Source organism: Thalassophryne amazonica, chromosome 10, assembly GCF_902500255.1.
Source record: "Thalassophryne amazonica chromosome 10, fThaAma1.1, whole genome shotgun sequence".
Lineage (NCBI taxonomy): Eukaryota > Metazoa > Chordata > Actinopteri > Batrachoidiformes > Batrachoididae > Thalassophryne > Thalassophryne amazonica.
Genome location: NC_047112.1, coordinates 40,835,903 through 40,863,629, shown reverse-complemented (window position 1 = coordinate 40,863,629; position 27,727 = coordinate 40,835,903). Strand labels below are relative to the sequence as shown.

General features: G+C 40.7%; 2 protein-coding genes across 2 annotated transcripts; both read left to right on the top strand.

Moving 5' to 3' along the window:
- The first annotated feature begins 4,744 nt into the window (after positions 1–4,744).
- Positions 4,745–11,151, top strand: LOC117518675 (THAP domain-containing protein 6-like). The gene is made up of 4 exons (XM_034179885.1): positions 4,745–4,817; positions 7,100–7,212; positions 7,938–8,148; positions 10,681–11,151. Exons 2-4 carry the CDS (start codon positions 7,136–7,138, stop codon positions 11,095–11,097), a joined length of 705 nt encoding a protein of 234 aa, XP_034035776.1. The 5' UTR covers positions 4,745–4,817; positions 7,100–7,135; the 3' UTR covers positions 11,098–11,151.
- Positions 11,099–27,176, top strand: prrg1 (proline rich Gla (G-carboxyglutamic acid) 1). The gene is made up of 4 exons (XM_034179886.1): positions 11,099–11,188; positions 20,865–20,905; positions 21,527–21,687; positions 26,431–27,176. Exons 2-4 carry the CDS (start codon positions 20,896–20,898, stop codon positions 26,887–26,889), a joined length of 630 nt encoding a protein of 209 aa, XP_034035777.1. The 5' UTR covers positions 11,099–11,188; positions 20,865–20,895; the 3' UTR covers positions 26,890–27,176.
- The last annotated feature ends 551 nt before the right edge of the window (positions 27,177–27,727 follow it).

The following is a 27,727-nucleotide window of genomic DNA, read 5'->3' as shown; positions in this document are numbered from 1 at the left end:
GCAAAAAAGCAGTCCTACATATTTGTTTAATATGCGCATTGAATGACATATCCTGATCAAAAATGACTCCAAGATTTCTCACAGTATTACTAGAGGTCAGGGTAATGCCATCCAGAGTAAGGATCTGGTTAGACACCATGTTTCTAAGATTTGTGGGGCCAAGTACAATAACTTCAGTTTTATCTGAGTTTAAAAGCAGGAAATTAGAGGTCATCCATGTCTTTATGTCTGTAAGACAATCCTGCCAGTTTAGCTAATTGGTGTGTGTCCTCTGGCTTCATGGATAGATAAAGCTGGGTATCATCTGCGTAACAATGAAAATTTAAGCAATGCCGTCTAATAATACTGCCTAAGGGAAGCATGTATAAAGTGAATAAAATTGGTACTAGCACAGAACCTTGTGGAACTCCATAATTAACCTTAGTCTGTGAAGAAGATTCCCCATTTACATGAACAAATTGTAATCTATTAGATAAATATGATTCAAACCACTGCAGCGCAGTGCCTTTAATACCTATGGCATGCTCTAATCTCTGTAATAAAATTTTATGGTCAACAGTATCAAAAGCAGCACTGAGGTCTAACAGAACAAGCACAGAGATGAGTCCACTGTCTGAGGCCATAAGAAGATCATTTGTAACCTTCACTAATGCTGTTTCTGTACTATGATGAATTCTAAAACCTGACTGAAACTCTTCAAATAGACCATTCCTCTGCAGATGATCAGTTAGCTGTTTTACAACTACCCTTTCAAGAATTTTTGAGAGAAAGGGAAGGTTGGAGATTGGCCTATAATTAGCTAAGATAGCTGGGTCAAGTGATGGCTTTTTAAGTAATGGTTTAATTACTGCCACCTTAAAAGCCTGTGGTACATAGCCAACTAATAAAGATAGATTGATCATATTTAAGATCGAAGCATTAATTAATGGTAGGGCTTCCTTGAGCAGCCTGGTAGGAATGGGGTCTAATAGACATGTTGATGGTTTGGATGAAGTAACTAATGAAAATAACTCAGACAGAACAATCGGAGAGAAAGAGTCTAACCAAATACCGGCATCACTGAAAGCAGCCAAAGATAACGATACGTCTTTGGGATGGTTATGAGTAATTTTTTCTCTAATAGTTAAAATTTTATTAGCAAAGAAAGTCATGAAGTCATTACTAGTTAAAGTTAAAGGAATACTCGGCTCAATAGAGCTCTGACTCTTTGTCAGCCTGGCTACAGTGCTGAAAAGAAATCTGGGGTTGTTCTTATTTTCTTCAATTAGTGATGAGTAGTAAGATGTCCTAGCTTTACGGAGGGCTTTTTTATATAGCAACAGACTTTTTTTCCAGGCTAAGTGAAGATCTTCTAAATTAGTGAGACGCCATTTCCTCTCCAACTTACGGGTTATCTGCTTTAAGCTGCGAGTTTGTGAGTTATACCACGGAGTCAGGCACTTCTGATTTAAAGCTCTCTTTTTCAGAGGAGCTACAGCATCCAAAGTTGTCTTCAATGAGGATGTAAAACTATTGACGAGATACTCTATCTCACTTACACAGTTTAGGTAGCTACTCTGCACTGTGTTGGTATATGGCATTAGAGAACATAAAGAAGGAATCATATCCTTAAACCTAGTTACAGTGCTTTCTGAAAGACTTCTAGTGTAATGAAACTTATTCCCCACTGCTGGGTAGTCCATCAGAGTAAATGTAAATGTTATTAAGAAATGATCAGACAGAAGGAAGTTTTGAGGGAATACTGTTAAGTCTTCAATTTCCATACCATAAGTCAGAACAAGATCTAAGATATGATTAAAGTGGTGGGTGGACTCATTTACATTTTGAGTGAAGCCAATTGAGTCTAATAATAGATTAAATGCAGTGTTGAGGCTGTCATTCTCAGCATCTGTGTGGATGTTAAAATCGCCCACTATAATTATCTTATCTGAGCTAAGCACTAAGTCAGACAAAAGGTCTGAAAATTCACAGAGAAACTCACAGTAACAACCAGGTGGACGATAGATAATAACAAATAAAACTGTTTTTTGGGACTTCCAATTTGGATGGACAAGACTAAGAGTCAAGCTTTCAAATGAATTAAAGCTCTGTCTGGGTTTTTGATTAATTAATAAGCTGGAATGGAAGATTGCTGCTAATCCTCCGCCTCGGCCCGTGGTACGAGCATTCTGACAGTTAGTGGGTGATTCTTTAACTACGGGCACTACTGGCCTTGTAAATGTAATTTCCACCACACCATTGCCTTACAATATAAAGCGCCTTGGGGCAACTGTTTGTTGTGATTTGGCGCTATATACATGTGCTCTGATGTCACTGTTTATCTCCATAGAAACTACCCAAACAGTCTTTCATACAAACTGTTTAAAGGGACATTACAGTGTTGTGGTGGAAATTACGGCAATAGTGTGGGACAACTACATTTTGTTTTAAAAAATCACAACAGTTGTATGACATTGAATACCCCAATTATGTTTTGATTATTTTACTGATATTCAGAGATATTTTAAAACATTAGAAAAAATGTTTCTTTACCATTCATTTTTATCATTGAAGATCAAAAGTCTGGGTGTGGGACAAGCACAAAATGGCAATATTTGCATATAATGATGCTGAAAAAAGGTGAAAAAGTCATCATAGACTACTAGAACAAATTTCTTAACACACTTTCATTGTAAAGATAACTATAAAAGTGTGAAATTTCCCCTTTTTCTGTTTTTCATACAATATGATCAAAGGACATAATAAGTGCCCGTAGTCTAAGAATCACCCTAGTGTGACTCGGGGGTGTTGACTCATTTAAACTAACATATTCATCCTGCTGTAACCCGGTTTCTGTAAGGCAGAATAAATCAATATGTTGATCAATTATTATATAATTTACTAACAGGACTTAGAAGAGAGAGACCTAATGTTTAATAGAGCACATTTAACTGTTTTAGTCTGTGGTGCAGTTGAAGGTGCTATATTATTTTTTCTTTTTGAATTTTTATGCTTAAATAGATTTTTGCTGGTTATTGGTGGTCTGGGAGCAGGCACCGTCTCTACAGGGATGGGGTAATGAGGGGATGGCAGGGGGAGAGAAGCTGCAGAGAGGTGTGTAAGACTACAACTCTGCTTCCTGGTCCCAACCCTGGATAGTCACGGTTTGGAGGATTTAAGAAAATTGGCCAGATTTCTAGAAATGAGAGCTGCTCCATCCAAAGTGGGATGGATGCCGTCTCTCCTAACAAGACCAGGTTTTCCCCAGAAGCTTTGCCAATTATCTATGAAGCCCACCTCATTTTTTGGACACCACTCAGACAGCCAGCAATTCAAGAACATGCGGCTAAACATGTCACTCCCGGTCCGATTGGGGAGGGGCCCAGAGAAAACTACAGAGTCCGACAGAACACTTAATAAAACTTTTTTTTTCTTTTACTTTACATATTTTATTATACACGGGTAAAATATACATGTCTGTTTGTTAATAAAAAAATGATTTATTACAATAAACGGGACGTTAAAGTGCAAACTTCACTTTCTCCCCGAACATGAACAGGAAGCGATCGCAGCTCACAGCAACTCCCATTGAAAATAACGGAGAAACAACCTGAGCGTCTGACATTTTTACATAAAACAAACGCAGTAACAACGTCTAAAAATCCAGTTAATATACCCAGGAGAGTTTTAGGCACAATATACAAAAAGTTTTATGTTGCGATGTTAATGCTGTTGACCGTGTGCAACGGTGTAAGTGCAGCCTGATCAGATCGTCTCAGTGCAGTTCTCAATGTTAATGACAGCGCGCCTTTTTTGTTTGGAGCCGGAAGTTGAAAATCACATGATGCGTTACGTCACAATTAACCGGATAGCAGACGCTTCGTTCCGATCCAAAAGCAGTCAATTAGTGCTCGTAAATATGGACATATTCTCTTCACTCTCACATATCTGGAGAGAACGTGACATAGAATAAGGATCATCTTGATTTGTGTATATTTCTGTCGGCGCAAACGCTGCATTTGTGCTGTTAAATGTAAGTTGGCGATGAGGTTCAAATGCGCGTTCCCACGAAGGAGGTGCTTTCACGGCAAGGGTGCTGTATTCACCACAACACCGGTTGTCGAGCTCGGGTCACAAAGGAAGTGATTTTTTTCGTTTTTTGTGATCCTGTAAATTATTAATTTATTAATAATTATTAATTATTAAATTATTTAAAAAACATATTAAATTAGATGTATTAAGTAAGTATGAAACTATGAAGTAAGTCAGTGGGCTGCAAGAAGTCAAAAAAAAAAAAGTAAACTGTTAATAATGTTTGGAGTGTCTTAAGTTTAAATGTAACCTGTCAGTGATGTAATCTATTAATTAATGGTCATAATTATGAAATGGGTCAGTGGTATGTGACAAGTTAAAGAAATGCAATCAGTTAAATAATGTTGACTATGATGCTGTATATTGAAAGATTGTATTGTTAAAAGGGGCAGAAATCATAAGACTTGTTCTTTCTGCTCCTTTTCATTCTGGTATTGTGGTGCTTTTGTTTTTTGCTTTTCTGTTTTTCTTTTAAATGAATGAAATAAATATAAAAAAAAATATATATATATATATATATATATATATATATATATTTATCGTAATACATGCATATGGTAATACATCCAATTAAATCAAATCTCAATTTTATTTATTTATTTCGCAAATATTCTTGTGTTGTATTTTATTAAATAAGCGTAGATTAAAAAAAAAAACTGACGTTACGGAAGTACCCTGTCCGCCATATTGCCTCCCTCAAAACATTGCGCTCACAAGACAGCGTCATTGTTTTGACAACGTTACAGGTAGGGTCATTGTGTTATACCGACTTAAGTCTAGGCTTTGGCTATGCGCACGACTGAGAATGCGTTTATATAGGGGAGCGTTTTGCTGGAAGGTCCTATTTTCGATTGCGTATTGCCCAAATACATGGCGCGCGTGCGCGTATTCCACGCAAAATCGCTTGACGAGCTGAACGCGCAAAACGTCCAGAAGTGGGCACAGCGTTTTTTTCGACAGTGAATTGTTGTTAAAATTTCCCAAGTTGATTTATAATTTATTTGTTTAGTTTTGGTTTGTTTGTTTTTTTTATTTCTTTCAGAGAAAGTAATTTGCATGGTCGCTAGAGAACCGATCCATCAGGTGTCGAGCGCCCCCTTTCGGAAGTGGCGGCACGGGGCCGTTATTGTAGCAAAAGTATTTGCAAATGTGTATTTCGATCCACAAATGTGGAACTAGATCAACAAATTTGTGGATGGATCTGGTTACACACAAATTTTTTTTACACATTTGTGGATCGAAATACACATTTGTGTGATTACACATTTGCGGATCTGGTTACATAATTTTTGTTTTGTTTTGTTTTTTACACATTTGTGGATCTGGCTACACATTTGTGGATCGAAATACACATTAGCAAATACTTTTGCTACAATAATGGCTCCATAGCATCCTGTGTCGGAGCAATGCAAAAATTTACAATTTGTTTCACACAAACCTGAGAGTGTTGTACCAGAGTCAATGTGTCATACTTTTATCACAACGTGATATGTAGGGAACAAAGAGTTTAGACACTTTTCAGCTGCCTTTGTAACCATGCTATTTCTAGTAGAACAAAACTATATGGTGGCGATTTTATCCAAGCTGGTATTTTTCGTTACTGTGTTTTACTTGTTGTACCATAGCTGTAATATGCTTTGTAGGTTTTTTACATTGGTAGGTGCATTGAAATTTGTTATTGAGACAATCCGGCAGATTGGCGTCCTGTCCGTGGTGTACTCCGCCACACGCCCTATGACTGCTAGGATAGGCTCCAGTCCCTCGTGACCTTTAATTCTCAAGGTAGGTCATCCGGGCATTTAACTTTGAGGGGCAGAGTTTCTCGGTGAAAACATTGCTGAACTCAGTACATGTAATTTGGTCACTTTTCAAACAGGTCAGACTCATCAATAAAGTAAATTTGATGTACAATAGTTCATTTTAGGTCAGCTTGGTGTCTAAATCTCATTGTTCCAGGCAGTGATAGTTGTCAGCTGCCCGTTAGAAGCAAGACAATAAAAAAACACTGATTTTAATAAAACAACATACAGCCCGAGCGTGTTATCACAGAGCGGCCAGTCACGGAAGTACGAATTCTCGCCTTCGGATTGGTCACTTTGCTGAAGTGACCTAGCACCGACCTTGAGAATTGGAGAAAGTGGTTGAAGATGAGTGAGTGAGTGTTCAGGCAATCCATATACAGTGGCTTACAAAAGTATTCAGACCCTTGGTATTTCACACATTTTAATTTGTTTATGGCGTTTCAAATACAAAAAGTAAATCAGGCTTCTCAGTATAAAAATTTCTAAAATTATCTTCCTTAGTCTCAAAGTGAAAATAAATCTCTTCAACTTGATATAAATTAATTAAAAATATCAAAGCCAAGATGATGGGTTGCATAAGTAATCAGCCCCTTTACTATAATACCTGTAAATAATCAGTTTAATTGCCAATTTTCTTCAGACAAGTCAGGGGATGGATACATCAACATTTCCAAGTCACTGAATATGTCTTGAACTTTATTTACATCACTTTTGAAGAAATACAACCAGTATGGCACTCTATGGTAAATCTGTGTGGAGTAGACAGTTCTCAAAAACTGATTGACTGTACAAGAAGGAGAAGAGTGAGGAAAGCCACCAAGAAACCCAGCCTGTATTATTTAAAATAATTTCGGTTGCTGGGAAGCTGAGATGGGCTTAGAGCCTCATGCCGACACTGGAAGCGTGCAGTGCCTTTCCAGAAATGGCAGTTAGATCTGGGATAAAAATAAATCAGTCTTTTGGGCAAACTGTGCAGAACATGTTTACTCCAAAACTATAATAAGTCACCTAGGCTGGTTTTTAAGGTATGTTGCAAAAACTGTTGCTGCGAAAAGTATTTAAACAGGACATGTTCATTTGTTTAGCGGGTATATATTGCCATTAAACACACTACTTTTCCACACCATTAATTACTTAATATCGTATCATTGCAACTTCTGCTAACTACTATGTTATGCAGTACATATGACTGAATATGCATTCTCTTTTCTTTGTTTTTTTGCCAGCTGTGCCATCTTCTGGTGATATTGGTGACCACAACAATGCCAGCCTGTGCAGCACTTAAGTGCACTAATCGTGATGACAGAGCAACAAGAGCAAAGGGTATAACTTTCCACCTGTAAGTTATCCTGTTAATTATGTGACTTTAAGTTCAAGGGGATCTGACCTGGATCTTATGACTATCAGGCTGCCATACGTGGGCTTTGATTATGATGTTGAAATGGGATCTGTCAGATTCCCTTATTCAAGAAAACAAATCACAACAAGCCTTGTGTCGTGAATGTTTGTGTGTAACACATTATGGCTTCTCAGACGTGGTAGTGTGTAATTAGCGCCGGCCGAACTGTAGCTAAAATTTATGATTCAGAATTAATTGCCTTACCATGTCTCAAAAGGGCAGGCAGTCTCATCGGTCTGTTTATATTACCTCGTAAGACTAAGCCGAAGCTAAAGAAAATGCTACAGTCATGTAATTCTATGGTAACAGAATTTCAGCAATGGCAAAATCTGGTCATATTTTCCTCGTGATCATTAATTTAATAATAGAATTTCCCAGTGTGTTTTACCCTTTTTCCAACTTGTTTGAGTGCCTTGACTTGAGTCCAAGTCACCTTTTCCAAACTCATATCCTGTTGTTTCAGTCATTTGACAAATTGCTTTGGATTCACTGAACTCTCCATCACAGAAACTTTATTCAGTTCTTATTTCAGTTCCAGTTGCTACAGAGGTACCACTGATTTGACTTGCATTCTTTTTGAAAACATGAGTACACACGTCTGGTACCTATTGATTACCTGATTTACCTTCTTTTCTCTCTCTCTCTACCTCTCTCTCTCTACACAGTTTTCCACATAGCGAGCCAGAAAGGCTTAGCAAGTGGGTTGCTAACATGAAGAGAGCAAAACTTGAAGATACGAAGACCAGATGGGTCCCGTCGTCTCGGTCTCATCTATGTTCTCAGCACTTTGAAGAAAAGTATTTTGACAGAACTGGTCAGACAGTGAGGTTAAGACATGGTGCTGAACCAACAATATTTGCTTTTCCCAAGAAAAAGGTACAGACTGTTCTATTTTTGTTTTCTTGAACATTTCGACTCTTTGCGTGTTAAGGTGTTAGTCACTTTTTCGTTGTTCTTCTGAGATTCTGCTACACGTTTCATGTGTACAATCTGTAGATCATGTTTTTATGGCAAAATAAAATGGTATCAAAAAGAAACAAGGTATTTGATGTTGTACTGCAAAAACATCTGTCAAGTTGAAACTGACTTTAAAAATTGAGTAAAATGCAACACAATCTGCATGTACATGCCGTTGAAAGATGTGTAGCAAAATCTCTTTTCACATGTACTGTATTTTCTGGAGTATAAGTCACACCTGTCAAAATAATGCCTCTTGAAGAGGAAAAACATGTATATAGTTCACACCTTTATTTCTGTATTATCAGCCGTTTAATTTGGGATTTTTGTGTTTTGTTATGGTGTACTTTTATTGGTATTTATTCTTCTATTATTGGAGTTTATTTTGTTTAGTGCTTTGATTCCTGGGAAAGCTCTATATAAATAGCTGTTGCTTTTAGTATACAAGTCCCAGTTATATACCGCAGTGGAATGTAACTAGCAGGACCCACCAGACTAGTAAAAAAACTGAATTTTACTCCAAAAAAAATCAGTAATTCAGTTTCAATATTCAAGGTCAAGGTTTACATTATTGTCCCAAGGGAAATTTGTGTTGGACTTGCAATGCTGTGATTAGAAAAGTAAAAACACATACAATCATACAACAACCACATAATATACCATTACAAGAACACAGGAAACAGTCAGCTAAAATGAGATAATCTTCAGTGAGGCCCCTCAATGTCCAGCAGTGCGCCTGTAGGTACTATCCAGATTTATTCAAAAGAGTAATAGACAAAGGAACAAAAGAATTTTTAAATCTATTGCTCTTATACCTGACAGCCCGATACTGTCTCCCTGATGGCAAGAGAAAAAAGAAAAGCGTATGGGAAGGCTCCTTAAGAATATTTTTAGCTTGCGCCAGGACCAAGGTTTCGAAAATAGTTTTTAAAGAGCGATACTCTCTCTTGCCAATAATTTTGAACAGTCTGAGTCTTCTTAAAAAATGAAGCCTCTGGGACAATTTGCAGCACAAAAAAAATCTACATGCACATTCCACTTGAGAAGACGGTCCACATAGACACCAAGATATTTGAAAGACTTTACCTATTCTATCTCACTACCTCCAATGATGACCGGGTCATGGAACAGATGCCCTTTGGGGTCAAAGACCATCTCTTTAGTTTTTGCAACATTAAGAGTCAATTGGTGCCTCATACACCATGAATGAAAAGAATCTTTCATCCAAGTATATGGATGGACTCTCACCTGATGTCAGTAAACTCAAAATGATTGTGTCATCAGAGAATTTTAAAATTTTGTTGTAATCTGGCTGTTCACTCCTACCCTCATTTGTATACAATGAAAAAAGAATAGGAGAACTTACAGCTCCTTGGGGCACTCCAGTGCTACATGTTTTGGCTTCAGATAAGGAATTATTTACCCTCACCTGTTGTGATCTATTTGTTAAAAAAATAATAAAACCACTTTACGAGGAAAGGGCAGAGGTTAATGACTGAATAGGAATTTGTTTTTATGTTTGTAATGCAAATGACAATTTTTTTTTTTTCTTTACCAGAAGAAGACATGACCCTGAGCAGGAAGTGCTTTATGATGTGTGGCATTCAGTAATTAAAATTTCAATCACATTAACTGTTCAATAAGTGGGTGGATTTTTCAAGTTAAGTCATCAAGCTGTTGGTGCTTTTTTCACCCCAAACAAATTCCTGTGCTTTATAAAAACTCCACCTTTAGTTGTCAAATTATGTTTTATTACTTTTATCTAAGGCTGAACTAAATGAAAAATGTCACATTTGCAGAATAATTAGAGGAGCAAATAATAAGATGAGACAGAATAAATTTACCAGACCAGATCTTATACCTGGTGTAAAACAGGGCACAGTGTAGTGCAAGAGTCACTGAATGAATCACTTGAGATCCATGTGTGCCAGTATTTGCATCAAGTAAAATTATGGTGTGATGTAATTGTAGAAGCTGTATGTTTTTTTTTTTTTTAGCAGCCATCGATAGCTTTATGGCATTAAGTCCACAATTACTGTGGAAATAAGCGGGTCATAATTTTTAATGTGCACACCAAAACAAAATTGTTATGTGAACCACTACTCAGCCCACAAAAATATGATTTAATAAACACCCGAAGTCAGGTTAGCCTGTTCAGTGAGCTTGTCTGTGTCGGGGTTTCATTTGTCCTGCCCACCCAGGTTGTGCAAGGCTTCACCCATACGCCATCTTTTTACCCATAAATGAGCTGCAGACACACACACATTAAAATAGTAAATTGGAGTTGGACACGCCCCAAATGTACTTGTTGTACATGCTTTCTGCACTGTGGGTCTTCAAGATAGGGCCCATAAAGTGCATTATGCACAGGCCTATGGATTGTTTGACTCTGGAAACCTTTTTTTAACAAACATAATCACTCTGAATTTTGTTCCCTCTCTGATATTTCAGAAGTCTAAACGGCGTAAACCTTGTGCACCCACAACCAGAGAAACTCCAGCTCCTGCAGCTGAGCCGCCAGCTCCTCCACAGACAATGACAGTTGTTCAGCAATGCACTGTTGGAGATCATACTTATGCAATACTGGAGTCAGCAAAGAAGATCAAAACAAAGATGGAACACGTCATAGACGAGCTAGAAGCCTGTAAGAAGAAGCTGAAGGTGGAGCAGCAAAAGACACGACGCCTGACAATAAAAGTTTCAAGCTTGATTTCAGTCATAGAGTCTTTGTGTGATCAGAACATAATATCAGTGAACTGTGCAGAGCTGCTGGAGTCTTTGAGCGGAATCCAACCTGCAGATGGAACAGAGCCAGAAACAGAGCCAGACCTGCTCGTGAGTAGCGGTTATAGCGTACTGGCCCTTTAAATCGCGCTGCGCTTTGCGCATGGGCACTGCGCAATACAGCTCAGGCTGAGGAGGTATCGCTTTTGACTGATTTGGGGGGGGATCCAAGTCGGTAAGATAAAGTGTTTAAAATCCCTTTCTGTGCTCACACACGATTAGGACGTCGAGTAAAAGCGAATTCTCATAGTTAGCGCAGGTCGAGCTTTATGGGCGGGGCTTCATCATTAGTCTACAACCATCATCTGCTCGTTCGGTATTAATGCTTATTAAATATCGAACCGGGCGGTTATCAGACGTAAGGCGAAGTTGAAGGTTTTAACCATCTGTTGGTTGAATTGAGCTGGGGTTTTTTTTTTTTTGGGGGGGGGGGTGTTTTTAATCTTACGGTAAACTGGGGCGGCGAGGTTCCCGTCAGTACGCACAGACGTAACAGCGGCCGCCATTGGACACTTTTTGTCAGATTTTCGCAGCGCAGCACAGACTGTCTTCACTGTGAGTTTTTGTTGTTTAGAGAAAGTGACCTCGACGTGGCAAAAATGACGCTTTTGCTTCACGGTTCTCCTGCTGTTTCCCTGCTTAGTTTACAGGATTTTCAGTCCAAGCTGTAGGGGGCGCTACAGACTGAGTTCCCCTCAGTCAACAGACGGCGGACTGACTGTTTTTAAATGTGCTCTAGTCTAGAAAGTAGTTGACCGTAATGGTGGCAAAGATGGGGTGTTTTGGAAATTGAACTTGGTTCAGAAAAAGTTTCTGTATTGTAAAACATCGCCACAGTGTCATCTAGTGGCCAAGTGTAGAATTTATAAAAATAAAAATAATCTCTGATCTGTTGTATCATTCTGTATGAATCTGTAAGTCTGAGAGCATGCAGTGGTGCTGTGCTCCCCACATCCACCTTGAGTCCTGGATGGTAACCACACAGGTATCAAGCTGGTCCACCCCCACATTTCTAAAGTCACTATTTTTTGCCAGTCAGGTGAAGTGTGGGAGGCCCCTTGGCCATCTGCAGCCACTGTGGTCCTCAGCACTTAGGCACCTGCCTGCTGGATCGTGCACATGGCCAAAATGGTGAAGCTGACTCTGCCTTCAAGTGATACTCCTCTCCCGAAGCAACCACTTACAAAGTCATTTCAGAGGTACTCCAGGGTCCCACGAACAGACCTAGTACCAGAGACATCCAGTAGTCACTTTAGGCCACTGGTCAGTATCCAGGTTGCACAACCACAGACTTGAACCTTCATTCTTACCAAACACCTCTGTCTAGCAACCTCATTACTGCACAAGCTCTTTGCAGGTGTCTCTATATCAGAAATCGAGAACATAGAGATGTCACTTTAGAATTAAGTGCATTAGCTGTTTTGCAGTTGTGAATCTCGCACCGTCTCACAGTCCGTGACTTAAACGGAAGGTCTGTTTCAGTGGAGGTCTGGTTTAGGGAACAATGTAAACACACCTCATGAAGTATGTACAACATTGGGGCACAGCAGAAGCTCGTCACAGCCGCTGCACCTCTTTTAGATAACCCTCTCAATTTGGGAGAAAGTGTCATCATCATAATCGCTTGTGAACTCGCTGAATCAACGCCATCCACGTCCTCGCTAGCCATTGTTTACATGGCGTTGAAATGCTGGAACTCTACAGGTGCCACGGTGCATTCTGGGAAGCACAGGGGGATTATAGGAAATGTTAAAGTACCGAATGTCTCCAAGGTCAACTCTTTCAGATGCATGTATGAAGGTAGAGTCCGGGAAGTCATTACAAGCCTGGGTTCGTATCCTCAGTGCATCTCAAAGAGCTCCTGACTTAGCCTAAAAATATCCTGGCAAGGACTCCCAGCCTCAGAGAAACCCGAGAGGTGTCCGAGAGCAAGTCTGGGCAAGGAGTTGACAGAAACTCCTATCTTAGTGAGGAGGCGGGGTTGACCCTTTTGCTAGGTATGACATGGTCCTGTAAGAGCTGTGATTGGTTATCACAGAAAAGGAAGTGAAATAAAAAAAATAAATGTGCCCTGCGCTGATACATATGAATGAACAGTAAAATCAACCTATCATATAACCTGAACTACATTAAAAATGCATAATCGTGAAAATAATTTAGTGTCATGATGATGATGATACTCAGCAAAATTAAATTGGAGCGATTGCCGGGCCAGTCGCTAAACCTTTAAATTGTTCTGCTGCAATGCATTATGGGCGTTCTGGGTTTTGTGGTTTTAAATGTTACTGTGGTTCATGTTAGTTTAACAGTGTTGTTAGTGTTATTGATTTATTGTGTTTTTGTAGTTCAATTGGTTAAGTGAGTTGTCACCATGTTGTCACTATAAGTGAAAAGTGTATCATGTTTGATGCCGTCCCTGTGTTGTTTTATCTGAAAAATAAGAGTGACTCCTAGAGGTAGAGTGCTAAAAAGACAAAAGCTCTCCTTGTCTTTCATTATTTCACACGGTTCACCACAAAATGAATTTTTAAACAGCTTGAAGATGTTTGAACATATCTCATTTACATGCCAATTATCTGCATATTGAAAGCCAGCGTGAGTTTATTAATAAGTTCAATGTAAGTACATAATATAATTGTAAATAAGTTAAAATTACATGCATGACACAAGAAAGTGAAAACACATTTCCAATGTGGTCCATTTAAAAATCAAATGACAAAATAGAAGTAATAATAAAATTATATTAATAATACTGATAATAATAAATAATAATATTAATGTGTGAATATGATAACAACCTAAACAATTTATGAATACATCAAGACAGTAAATTAACATAAAATAATTACATAGATCAAGCCAGTAGCATGTTACTGACTCACTACATACAGAGAATATCTCCTTCCTCTGTTTTTTCTGCCATCTTGTCTGCTTAACACACTCTTTCACACCGGGGCTGCTTCCAGTTGCATTGTGTGTCGTCATGACAATGCCGCATCGAAGAACCTAGTGCCGAGACGATGCAGCTCGACACCACAATAGAGCGAGGGACGCAAAGGACGAAGCAAATCGGATGTCAAAAATTAAACATTTCATTTTTGTTTGCGTCCTCTGCTCGACGCAGAAATTAAGTGGTTTCAGCGCAAGTCGGAGCAACAGGATGGTACACAACGTGACTGGAAGCCACACCCTCACAAGACAACGTTACCCAACGCCAATTTGTTATTCCTGCTGTGTTCCATTGTTCCTTAAGTATAAGTCACGCAGGATTATTTTTATACCGTGTACACAATGCAATGAAAACTACATGCTCAAAAAAGAGCACAGAAAAAAAAATGCTGATTGCAGCTGCTCGCTCTTCTCTCACAAAAGTGTTTAATTAAAATCCATAAGTCCTGCTCACAGACTGATTGTCACAGACAGGACATGTCCACATCCAGTAAAAAGTCCGGACATCTCCAGTCCACTCATGGATGATTCGTTCAAGCGCGTACATGTGAACAATTAAAAGAAAGCATGGATGATTCGTTCACGCGCGCACATGTGAACAATTAAAAGAAAGAAATTAAAAAAACAGTTTGGCTGCAGGCAGTTAGCTCCTTGTTCTCCCCTCAAACTCTCTCATCACTGTGCTAAAAAAAGGACATAAGTCCTGCTCACAGACTGATTGCCAGAGACAGGACATGTCCACATCAAGTATAAGTCCAGATATCTCCACATTTACTCACGGACGGTTCCTTCGCACGCACGCATCTCACGGTCAAAGGAGGAAAGATAAACTATAGCAGAACTCAGAGCACAGACCTGCAGCTCAGCACAACAACAAATATAAACTAGAAGATAAATCAGTGTGTCTGGCTGCAGCCAAACTGTGCCCTCTGATTCCTCTGCAGAGAACCTGCAGGCTGCGTACTCACCTCTCTGGCACCCTGCTGCGCGCACCTGATGCAGATATTCCTGTGTCGTCGTGACGCCACAGGAAGCAACTCGAAGCAGCCCCGGTGTGAAAGGGGCTGGGGGCTTCTAAAAAAGTCCTCCTCACTACTGTTTGGCACTCTTTTAAGGCCTGGTGCTTTGCAGACAACGTTCACCAAGGACAAATTCTAATAAATGTCAAAGAATTCAAGTAATTCTAAGAATTGTCTTAGAATAACGTCACTAGGAGCTATTTTAGCCTTGGCTGCTTCATGGATACAGGCCCGGGATCTTAAGGTGCCTTGACACTGGCACAAATATGAGCTGCGCACTGGTATGCAATCTGCCGTGCCAGAGAGTAAACTCACTGTAAACTGCGTGGCTTCATACAAGTGCGCAAAGAAAATTATGAAATGTTCAAAATCTCTGGCACGTATTAATTATGTGAACTTCATATGAACATTGCACAAACAATTAAAAAACACTGAGTGAGTGCGAGTCGTGTCACCAGAGCACAGTGCAGCTCATCTGAAAAAGGTCTAAAAAGGTAATTGTTTGTCATGTTTATGTTGTTATGGCTTGGTAAAACAGTTGTGTGTTCTTTCCTTCTTGTGTGAAACTCTTAAAGTATGTTTATAACAGGTTTAACTTCTTGTTATAATGTTCAGACAAGCTGCACTGTGGTGCGATCCACTGATGTCACCACCCGCTGTTTGCTTCTTTACTCCACTTGAGGAGCTGCACATCGTGTTGGCAATTAGATCGCGCCACGTAGCACGACATTGATGCGTGAAAGATTTTTTTGAACTTTTCAGCTGTATTTAAGCTCACCTCATGTGTTTCAATAGAGAATTTCCTCTACTACAAGTTAAATATGTTTTTCTGTTCAAAAGTGTTTAAAAAAGTAACAGTTCACTTTGTGACTTTAAATTACTGATGTACTTTACTAGATAGACAGACAGAGATATATCGATAAAATGTCAATTTTAATATGTAAATATAAATGTAATTTTTAATGTTAAATGTTAATGTCCATGTTTAAATGTTATCTAATAAATATATTGCTGTTTATTTTGAATTGAATTGCTTGAAATGAAACTAAATTAACCAGTTCATTGTTCTGTGTTGCGTACTGCACTTTGTCATGTATGTCATTTGTTCAGATGATGATCTTGTTCAAAAGGGATAAAAAAAAAAAAACATTTTCACTGTCATTTATAAAATATATTGCATTAAACAAGTTTATTTTATCAATAAATTATGGGCTTATTTGGAACACAAATGGACTTAAAGGGTACCATGGTACCAATTAAGCCCATTCCAGACTTTTGACTTTTTCCCTAAAATTTCTTAATTACGTCTTTTGAATTGTACATCAACTAATTATTAAATATACGTACAAATGAGAGGTAAATCTTACCCCTTAACAAATGATGTCACTTACAAATGATGTCAATATATAGGAAAAATACCGAAACTTAGATTTTGGTGGGCTTAATGGGTACACTTAGGGATGGGACGAATAAGTCTATACTTCTTCCCATTCCTTTTTGAATATGTACTTTCTTTATGTAGTCATGATATTGTTTTGTCTTGTGTACTATACACATATTCAAATAAACAAACTTGATCTTGAACATTAACCCTAAAAATAATTTTACAGATACTCATAAGAAGGAATGAACATGCAACTGCTTTACCAGTCTATTACAATATTATAAATAATTACCTTTTTAGACTATTCAATATGCATTCTACACCTAATGAAGTGCACGAGAGACGGGAAAAAAAGCTGCAGCTGTAATGGCCCTCTGTGATTCCGGAAGCGATTAGAGGTTTATTCATGAGCCAAACTCTGAGAGAAAAAGATTAATCCACTACGAAATAATTATTTTATATACGCAGCGTCCAGCGGTACAAAGTGTGGCGTCCAGCTGGGAACACAGCGGGTGGCATTGGCATGACAAATTATGTTGCAGTGTGGGGGTTAAATGTGTGCAAGTGTCTATGCACCTTTAGTCTTGATCTAGGACAATGGCAATCAGGGACACTCTGATTCCTCACTCAACTTCTCAAGTGGTGTATTCAGTATCCATTCTGTTATGATTACAGCATTGTCAAGGTCAGTAAACCTTTCCTCACCAACAAAGGTACCAAAGGTGCTGGTTTCTCCCACTTGACCCAACACACAGTCCATGCAAGCATTGAACAGTATAGGAGCCAGAACACATTTCTGATGAACACCAGTTTTCAGTGAGAAAACCTGAGTCTTGACCTCCACTCCATACAGCATAGTACCTGTTTAAAGGCTCAATGTGATGTCCAGTAATGTATTGGGGATCCCACAACTTCTCAGGATGTTCCAGAAAGCAGGCCGATCAACTGAATCAAACATTTTGCAAAAATCAACATACTACAAAGAAACAGTATCTATTAACTGTTTATACAGTATTCTATTCAGTTGAAGGGTTGAATCGTGTTGCATCGCTCGCTGCCTGCTTGCATCGATTTTTTTTTCCAGGCACATTGAATGCACCACAGACGGTTCGGGACACTGGAGTAGCCATTGTTTTTGAGGGTGTTTATCGAGAAAATGATTCTCTACATTGATTTCAGAGTGCAGTGAGTCTGCTTGAAGCTTAAAGCAACAAAGCAGCGCTTCGACCGGCTGTTCACTGGTTTTCAGAAGCGGCAAGTCCACTGGCGGGAGTACCAGCCGGTGTGTAAACTAAAGTTGGCCATCACATAAAAGAAATAATAATAATAATAATAATAATAATATCCTCTGTTTTGTGGGACTAAGTGTGCAGCTCCAAAGAGTCACACAGATTTCGGTCGGAATTAATAACTTCAAATGAAATGACACCTCTTTCCAAACATTATAATACAATCAATAAACTACAACCGTCCAAAACCGTTTTTTTTTTTCCCCCCAAAATGAGATGTCCTGTGTTTTTATGAATTACATCCTGACGTGCAGCCAGCTGCAAGAGCTCAGCTCAGGGTTTATGGAGTTACATTTATGCCATTAATACCTGAAAGGAAATGCTTTTGACACAAACTAAAGATTTTGTGTATTTCTATTTATGTCCAGAGATAAAGGATCCACAATGTACATCAAGGATCCAGTGACCATGTACAGATTTTATTGATTTTTATTTATGTCCAGCGATCAAGGATCCAGTGACCAATTTCATATTTATTAACTTTAAGATCAATAAAATGTTGACATAGAAAACCTGTAAAGCCTACTTTTAGTACACAGAAAATTCACAAGAGGTATTGATAAGGAAATCGATAAAGAGTCGGATTGTTAAGCGGAATTGATAATGGCATCGATATCATTTCATTTAATAATTAATTTGAATGGGACAATGCATATTAATGAACAGAAAACAAGTACTGTAAATATGCCGATTAAGCTCAAGGCTATACTGTTGTGTGGGCCGCTGAAGAGGAGGTACTGCTGGCTCACCACCACCAGATGGCGCCCTGCTTGGAGTGCGGGCTTCAAGCACAAGAGGGCGCCAGAACCACTGGGAGTGACAGCCGTCAATCATCCTCAACACCAGCTGTCACTCATTCATCTCATCATCATCATCACCATAAAGGCCGGACGGCGACTCCACCTCCTCGCCGAGAAATCTCCTACGATTCGAGGTAAACTTCTCTGCTGTGATTATTGCGAATAATAATCTGATCTGTTTTGCAGCTGTTTTTCCTGTTGGTATTCCTTATCTGGGATTTTTGGCGTTTGGTGTGACTGCGACGACTTCGCCTCACACCCCAAAACCGATAAGTGGTAAACAGGAGCTGCACGTGTGTATGATTGGAGGTGGAGGTTCTCCCTCCAAGAGGAATCATTAATCAAGGTTGCTGGGTGTGAGGATTCACACTCACCACCTTCTGTTTCTGTCTGCCAGCAGTACCAGGGCCGACAACGGAGGACAGAGACCACCTGGGGACTCAGGGCTTGGCGGCTTCGGTGTTCTTCAGGCCGTTGGTGGTAGAAGCAGTGTGGGCCCCGGCTCTTCGTTCATCCGAGGTCTCCTATCTTCAAGCCTGCCCGCAGTCCTCTTGTGTATGATTGGCAGCACTCTTGTTTATATTACGTTGTGTTCTTGTGCAACATTAAATTGTTACTCCTTCTCTTATCCATTGTCCGTTCATTTGCGCCCCCTGTTGTGGGTCCGTGTTACGACACCTTCCCAACACTATACCATAATATCAATAAAATCTTACAAGTGACAAGATTCACATGCCTAGTGTGTATGTGTGTATATATATATATATATATATATATATATATATATATATAAGTAAATAGATTTTATTGTTTTTGTGCAAATATTTGCTCATTTTGAAATGTTTCAAAAAACCTGGGACAGTGGTATGTTTACCACTGTGTTACATCATCTTTCCTTCAGCAACAACACTCAATAACTGAGGACACTAATTGTTGAAGCTTTGTATGTGGAATTCTTTCCTATTCTTGCTTGATGTACGACTTCAGTTGTTCAACAGTCCGGGGTCTCCGTTGTCTTATTTTGCGCTTCATAATGCGCCACACATTTTCAGTGGGCGACAGGTCTGGACTGCAGGCAGGCCAGTCTAGTACCCGCACTCTTTTACTACGAAGCCACACTGTTGTAACACGTGCAGAATGTGGCTTGGCATTGTCTTGCTGAAATAAGCAGGGACGTCCCTGAAAAAGACGTTGCTTGGATGGCAGCATGTGTTGCTCCAAAACCTGGATGTACCTTTGAGCATTGAGGGTGCCATCACAGATGTGTAAGTTGCCATACCATGGGCACTAACACACCCTCATACCATCACAGATACTGGCTTTTGAACTTTACGCTGGTAACAATCTAGATGGTCTTTTTCCTCTTTTGTCCGGAGGACATGACGTCCATGATTTCCAAAAACATTTGAAATGTGGACTCATTAGACCACAGCACACTTTTCCACTTTGTCCGTCCTTTTCAAATGAGATCGGGCTCAGAGAAGGCAGCAGCGTTTCTGGATGTTGTTGATGTATGGCTTTCGCTTTGCATGATAGAGTTTTAACTTGCACTTGTTGATGTAGCGACAAACTGTATTAACTGACAATGATTTTCTGAAGTGTTCCTGAGCCCACACGGTAAGATCCTTTACACAATGATGTTGGTTTTTAATGCAGTGCCGCCTGAGGGATTGAAGGTCATGGGCATTCAGTGCTGGTTTTCGGCCTTGCCGGTTATGTGTAGAAACTTCTCCAGATTCTCTGAATTTTCTGATTATATTATGGACTGTAGATGATGGAATCCCTAAATTCCTTGCAATTGAACGTTGAGAAACATTGTTCTTAAACTGTTAGACTATTTTTTCACGCAGTTGTTCACAAAGTGGTGATCCTCGCCCCATCTTTGCTTGTGAACAGCTGAGCCTTTTAGGGATGCTCCTTTTATACCCAATCATGACACTCAAAATTAGTGTCCTCAGTTCCCAAACGATTATTGAGGTTATTGAGGGGTGGTAGTTTTGGCAGAGGTTCCTGCTCTACGACCGAGGTGCTCTAGGTTGTGAATGAGCAATTTAGCAATTATTTCATTATTGTGATTATATTTCCACATCAGAGGGGACTGGAATGTTGTGGAACAGTTGGTGACATAATGAGGCTCTGTTTAGCATAGGAGGGCAATTACTTTATTTTCATACCAAGTCCAGAACACTGTTCCAAAGATCACCAAGAGAGGGATTCTGTGATTATACGTATACTGTGCATATGTGTGATTATGGTGCATTTAATGTGAGAAGAGTTGAATGAGTATGGTAGTGATCAGGGTCTGTTTTATCTTGAAAACAATAATGCAAAGTTGTCCTTGTTAAGCGTTATCTGACATGTTTCTGCAGGTTCAAAGCTGTAGGTTAATGTGTGTTTCGTTACCTTCCAGGGAAATCACCCCAAACAGACGTGCAGGAATCATGGGGAGTGGTAAGTTTCCCGTAGGACTCATTCCTTCCTTTTTCCCCATTGAACTCATTATTGCAAGAATCTAACTTTCTTCTCTATTCTAATTCTTCCCATAGAATAATTTCCTGTTTTCACCTTATATCTTGCAGTTCATGCCTTGTACTTATCATTTTCCTTGAGATATGACTCTGACATATTGATTCCTACATTAGATAGTTCCTGGGTCACGGTGTGTGTATTTTCTGTTCTGTGTGCTGTGTTTATGTCACAGAGGGCTGCTCTGTCTCTCACATATTTCCTTCAGCTTCTTTTACATTGCACAGGGATGGATACTCAAATCAAAGAACTCTTTGTTTTTATGCAGAAATGTGGCCACTGGTGCTTTGGTTTCAGTCTCTAACTCTGCCCCTCTGCCACTGCTTTTTGTCACTCTTCATCCTGTTTTTGCTCTTCTTTCAGTGTAGTCTCTGTCATTCCTGTGTACTGATTCACCTCTGCTTTACTGTTTTTCTTTCATTCCTTGTCACTGCTTATTATCTTCATTCATACTCTTCCCCGCCCCACTGTTTTTTCTCAGTTGTGTATCCTTTCTCCTCCCCTTTCTCATTTGTGTCTATCCATTCCTTTTCTCCTTGCTCTCAGTGTTCCTGCTGGCGGACGTGGCCCACTCGGTGCTGCGCCGGCTACGCAGGGCCAACTCCCTGCTGGAGGAGATGAAGCAGGGCAGCATTCAGAGGGAGTGTCGTGAAGAAATCTGCACCTATGAGGAAGCCCGCGAAGCCTTTGAGAATGATGAGAAGACGGTGAGGCGCACGACACACTGCACCTACGAACCCCAGCACCTTTCCCCACTCAGTAAATTAATTTATGGGGAGGTGATGGTCAAGAGCAGTGGTTCCCAATGTAAGGAGATGTGCTCCCTGGGTGCAGGGGCATAGCGGGGGTATGCAAGGCAAATTAATTTGGTTTGTTGAAAACCTGTAGGATTTTTATGTATGCTTCAGCTGAATTGCTTTTTACGATGCACGAAGCAACAAGAAAAGCTAAAATATTATATGTGTGTGTGTGTGTTTTGGTTTCTTTTGAAGAGCCTTTAGGCCTGAAACCATCAGCTATATCTGCCAACACTGATGTTGATCATGCTTGAGCACTGTTAGCACATTTGTGAGAAATACATTTAAAAAAGAAATAATATACATGATGCTTGTCACCATTTAATAATTCCCAAGTTGTACTTTTGTATAAATTGTGCTCTTTAAATAAATTCCTCTCAAGTTTGGAAACAAAAGATGTGTGTACTTGCATGTCGGGTTAGAGGGGGCTCGAAAATGTTCTTATGTACAAAAGTGGGGCCCTGCAGAAAAAGCTTGGGAACCACTGGCGTAGAGGTTAAACTGGTGGGCTTGAGACCAGAAGATCCTCAGTTCAGATCCTCTTGGGCGAGGTCAAGAATCCCCGACTGGCTCCTGGTGTAAAGTTGAGTGCCTTGCATGGCAGCACGCTGACATCGGTGTGTGTGAATTTTAGTTGTTCTTGTAAAGTGCTTTGAGGTGGGAGGTGATGGTCTAGTGGTTAAGTGTTGGGCTTCAGACCAGAGGATCCTCAGTTCAAACCCCAGCCTGACCGGAAAATCAATAAGGGCTCTTGGGCAAGGTCCTTAATCCCCGAGTTGCTCCTGGTGTGTAGTGAGAACTTTGCGTGGCAGCACCCTGGCGTCAGTGTTTGTGTGAATGGGTGAATGTGAGGCATAATTGTAATTCGCTTTGAGCTTCTGATGCAGATGGAAAAGCGCTATATACAGTAGTGTTCAGAATAATAGTAGTGCTATGTGACTAAAAAGATTAATCCAGGTTTTGAGTATATTTCTTATTGTTACATGGGAAACAAGGTACCAGTAGATTCAGTAGATTTTCACAAATCCAACAAGACTAAGCATTCATGATATGCACACTCTTAAGGCTATGAAATTGGGCTATTAGTAAAAAAAAAAAATAAGTAGAAAAGGGGGTGTTCACAATAATAGTAGTGTGGCAGTCAGTGAGTTCGTCAGTTTTGTGGAACAAACAGGTGTGAATCAGATGTCCCCTATGTAAGGATGAAGCCAGCACCTGTTGAACATGCTTTTCTCTTTGAAAGCCTGAGGAAAATGGGACGTTCAAGACATTGTTCAGAAGAACAGCGTAGTTTGATTAAAAAGTTGGAGAGGGGAAAACTTATACGCAGGTGCAAAAAATTATAGGCTGTTCATCTACAATGATCTCCAATGCTTTAAAATGGACAACAAAAAAAACAGACGCGTGGAATAAAACGGAAAACAACCATCAAAATGGACAGAAGAATAACCAGAATGGCAAAGGCTCACCCCTTTATCAGCTCCAGGATGATCAAAGACAGTCTGGAGTTACCTGGAAGTGCTGTGACAGAAGACGCCTGTGTGAAGCTAATTTATTTGCAAGAATCCCCCGCAAAGTACCTCTGTTAAATAAAAGACGTGCAGAAGAGGTTACTATTTGCCAAAGAACACATCAACTGGCCTAAAGAGAAATGGAGGAATATTTTGTGGACTGATGAGAGTAAAATTGTTCTTTTTGGGTCCAAGGGCCGCAGACAGTTTGTGAGATGACCCCCAAACTCTGAATTCAAGCCACAGTTCACAGTGAAGACAGTGAAGCATGGTGGTGCAAGCATCATGATATGGGCATGTTTCTCCTACTATGGTGTTGGGCCTATATATCACATCCCAGGTATCATGGATCAGTTTGGATATGTCAGAATACTTGAAGAGGTCATGTTGCCTTATGCTGAAGAGAACATGCCCTTGAAATGGGTGTTTCAACAAGACAATGACCCCAAGCACACTAGTAAACAAGCAAAATCTTGGTTCCAAACCAACAAAATTAATGCCTCGCAGATGTGAAGAAATCATGAAAAACTGTGGTTATACAACTAAATACTAGTTTAGTGACTCACAGGATTGCTAAAAAAGCAGTTTGAACATAATGGTTTTGAGTTTGTAGCATCAACAGCAGATGCTACTATTATTGTGAACGCCCCCTTTTCTACTTTTTGTTACTAATAGCCCAATTTCATAGCCTTAAGAGTGTGCATATCATGAATGATTGGTCTTGTTGGATTTGTGAGAATCTACTGAATCTACTGGTACCTTGTTTCCCATGTAACAATGATGTTTTAGAGAGATTAGTTTTCATTGTGTGTTTAAAAGGCATCATTTTAGAAATCTTTACATACAGAATTTATTATTAGTATTTATTATTTATTACTATTATTTTCTTTCTTATTTGATGTCACGTCAGCAGCCGGTCTGCTCTGTGTCAGCCTGATCCCCTCAGATCTCAGAAGCTTAACAGTGCAGGATCTGATTAGTACTTGGATGGGAGACCTCTTTGGAACACCAGCAGCTGTGTGTGTTTTCTCCAGATAAAGCTGGAGTTGCGTCAGGAAGGGCGTCCGGCGTAAAACTTGGGCCAAATGCCAATGCGGATCTGGCTGTATCCACTGTGGCGACCCCCCCAAAAAAACAGGAGCAGCCGAAAGGACAACACCATTTGATGTCACGTCAACACTCAGACATGTAGTAGCTCAAGGGTTGGCATACTTATTCATGCCACTGTATGTGTTATGAAAGGCTTGTGCTCGTCAACACAGCTCCAAACAGCTGACTGTGAATGTTCATGAAGTCAGGAATGCGCCCCCCCCCCCCAGGAAGTGATGATTATCAGCAGGAAGAGCAGCTGAGTCCGTGCTGTGGGGGGGGGGGGATTTGTAAAGCTGTTAGTCAGAATCAGAAGTTTATTGCCATTGCCAGTGAACAGGATTCACAGACTAGGAATTTGCTTCGGTACAATGGTGCAACATTAAGAAGAGATAAAATGCTAAGATAAAATATAACATACATATGTGTCAAAATAAGATAAAATCTAAGATAAAAAAAAAGAAATATGAAATATGAAAGGCTGTGTGCAACAGAAAAACAGAGAAACAGAAAAAACAGTGCAGTGGGAGGAGTGCAATTAAAAAACAAAGTACACTGTCTAAAGTGACCCGTGATAAAATGATAAAGTGACAGAGTTAAGCTTAAGGTGACTGAGTTATGAGGAGTTCATGAGTCTAACGGCAGAGGGGAAGAAACCGTTCTTATGGCGGGAGGTTCTGGTCCGGATGGACCGTAGCCTCCTGCCCGAGGGGAGTGGTTTGAACAGACCGTGTGCAGGGTGAGAAGGGTCAGCTGTGATTCGACCTGCTCGGCCCAGAGTCCTGGAGACGTGTAGGTCGTGGAGAGATGGAAGGCTACAGCCGATCACCTTCTCAGCAGAGGCCACAATGCACTGCAGTCTGTGTCTGTCCCTGGCTGTGGCCCCGGCGTACCACACCGTGATGGAGGAGCAGAGGATGGACTCGATGACGGCCGTGTAGGACTGCACCATCAGCTGGACAGGCAGCTTGGCCTTCTTCAGCTGCCGCAGGAAGTACATCCTCTGCTGGGCCTTCTTGATGAGGGAGCTGATGGTTGACTCCCACTTGAGGTCCTGGGTGATGGTGGTGCCGAGGAAGCGGTGACAGACCACAGTGGTGATGGGGCTGATGGTGAGGGCGAGGGAGGGCAGGGGGGCTGTGGCTTTCCTGAAGTCCACGATCATCTCCACTGTTTTCTGGGCGTTGAGCTCCAAGTTGTTGCTGCTGCACCAGGTCACCAGCCGGTCCACCTCCTTCCTGTAGGCAGACTCATCCCCATCCGAAATGAATCCGATGAGGGTGGTGTCGTCCGCAAACTTGATGAGCTTTACAGAGTCGTGGCTGGAGGTGCAGCAGTTAGTGTACAGGGAGGAGAGCAGAGGGGAAAGGACACAGCCCTGTGGAGATCCTGTGCTGAGAACCCGAGTGTTCGAGACATTTTTTCCCAGCCTCACACGCTGACTCCGGTCCATCAGGAAGTCTGTGATCCACCTGCAGGTGGAGTTGGGCACGTGGAGCAGAGAAAGCTTGTCCTGGAGCAAAGCTGGAAGTATGGTGTTGAATGCAGAGCTGAAGTCCACAAACAGGATCCTACCGTAGGTTCCTGGGGAGTCCAAGTGCTGCAGGATGGAGTGCAGGGCCAGGTTTATGGCGTCATCTACAGACCTGTTGGCTCTGTAGGTAAACTGCAGGGGGTCCAGGAGGGGGTCGGTGATGGACTTCAGGTGGGATAAAACCAGGCGTTCGAAGGTCTTCATGACTACAGACGTGAGAGCCACAGGCCTGTAGTCATTATGTCCAGTGACGCGTGGTTTCTTGGGTGGTGGTGGTTGGGGTTTCTAGTCACACCAATGATTGTGCACAATTGTGTGGCCTCTGTTTGTTTGAATGTTGTTGTCTCCTTTTGTGTTACAGTAATCCAGGTAAAATGTACTGGACATCCTGTCATGACACTTTTTGGTTTGGAAATGATTTTGTGGCATGTTTATTCTGTGTGAATTTCATAGCATTTGTCTTGCTCACAGAATTCTGATTGTTTGGTGTTTTGTGTCTGTTTTCTGTTTTGGGTACAGAAGCGTTTTTGGGAAGAATACATACAGGAGACCAGTCCGTCAGGCGGTCTGGAGTCTGTAGTGGGTGGAGTCCATTCCCTCTACTTAATTGTGCCACTGGTATTGATTGTGGTGCTGATTGCCGCAGTCGCCATCGCTGTGTGGTGGTGTCACTCCTGTAAGCGCTCCCAGCACAGCCCCAGCCTGGGACGTTCACATCACGACCACGTATTGTCCGTCGTCTCCATGGACCACTGGGGGAATTACCATCACGGTGACCAATCAGAACTCAGTGCCCACAGCAGCCCAGCTTACCCTGGGTCTGAGCTCACTTTAGGCAGAGGAAGCGCAGGAGAACCGCCGCCGCCTTACGAGGAGGCTGTGGGTCACACAGATGTGCAGATAGAGACGGAGCCTCCGCCACAGTATGAGGACATAATCACCACCAGCACTACAAACGTGAACAGCCACAGTAAATAAAGGATGAACGTTTCTCACTCCCACCCCAACAAACATCTCCTGGGAAGGTCTCCTCATTTCAGACAACCACCAGCCTCATGTTTCCTGATTCCTTAACAGACTCAAGTTGTCTGCTGGAGCCAGTGCTGGTTGAAATTTGCACTAAACTTTCTGAGTGATGTGACATGACAGCATTAAGGAGTTATTGGTATTACAGTACCAAAACCAAACCTCTGTGTTCGCTCACAGAGCATTAACACTATCACACTCCAGCAAGTGGGGATGCTTAAGAAACATTGCATGTAGGGCAAAGATAAGAAACAAAAGCCACCTTGACACGTGCACGAATTTGATCCCGTGCAATTCGTCGTGCCAGTTCGTCCCGTTTGACGTCACGCTATATAAAATAATTTCATAGCTGATGACACATTTTCTCTCAGAACTTGGCTGATGAAACCATCTCTCATCACTCCCAGAATCATAGAGCAATTATCTACAACTACAGGTTGTCTCGTGTGCATCTTGCGGTGGAGAACGCATTTGGAATCTTGTCTCTCAAAGGTAATTATTTATGATATATAATATTGTAATGGATTGGTAAAACAGTTGCATTTTCATACCTTATGAGTTAGATAATGTATCTGTAATGTTATGTTTGTTATAGATGGAACAGCTCGCCATAATCTAGTTTCAAGTTCAGATGCCATGTGCACAATGATGCGGAGGGACAGGCATTGTTTTTGAAAAGTTTGAGGAATGTTTACAACTAGTTCATGCAAGTGGCATGAAATTTATCCGTGCTTGAAATTTTAAACATTTCACTTTTTTTTTTTTTTTGCACATTGGCACACAGCTGTGC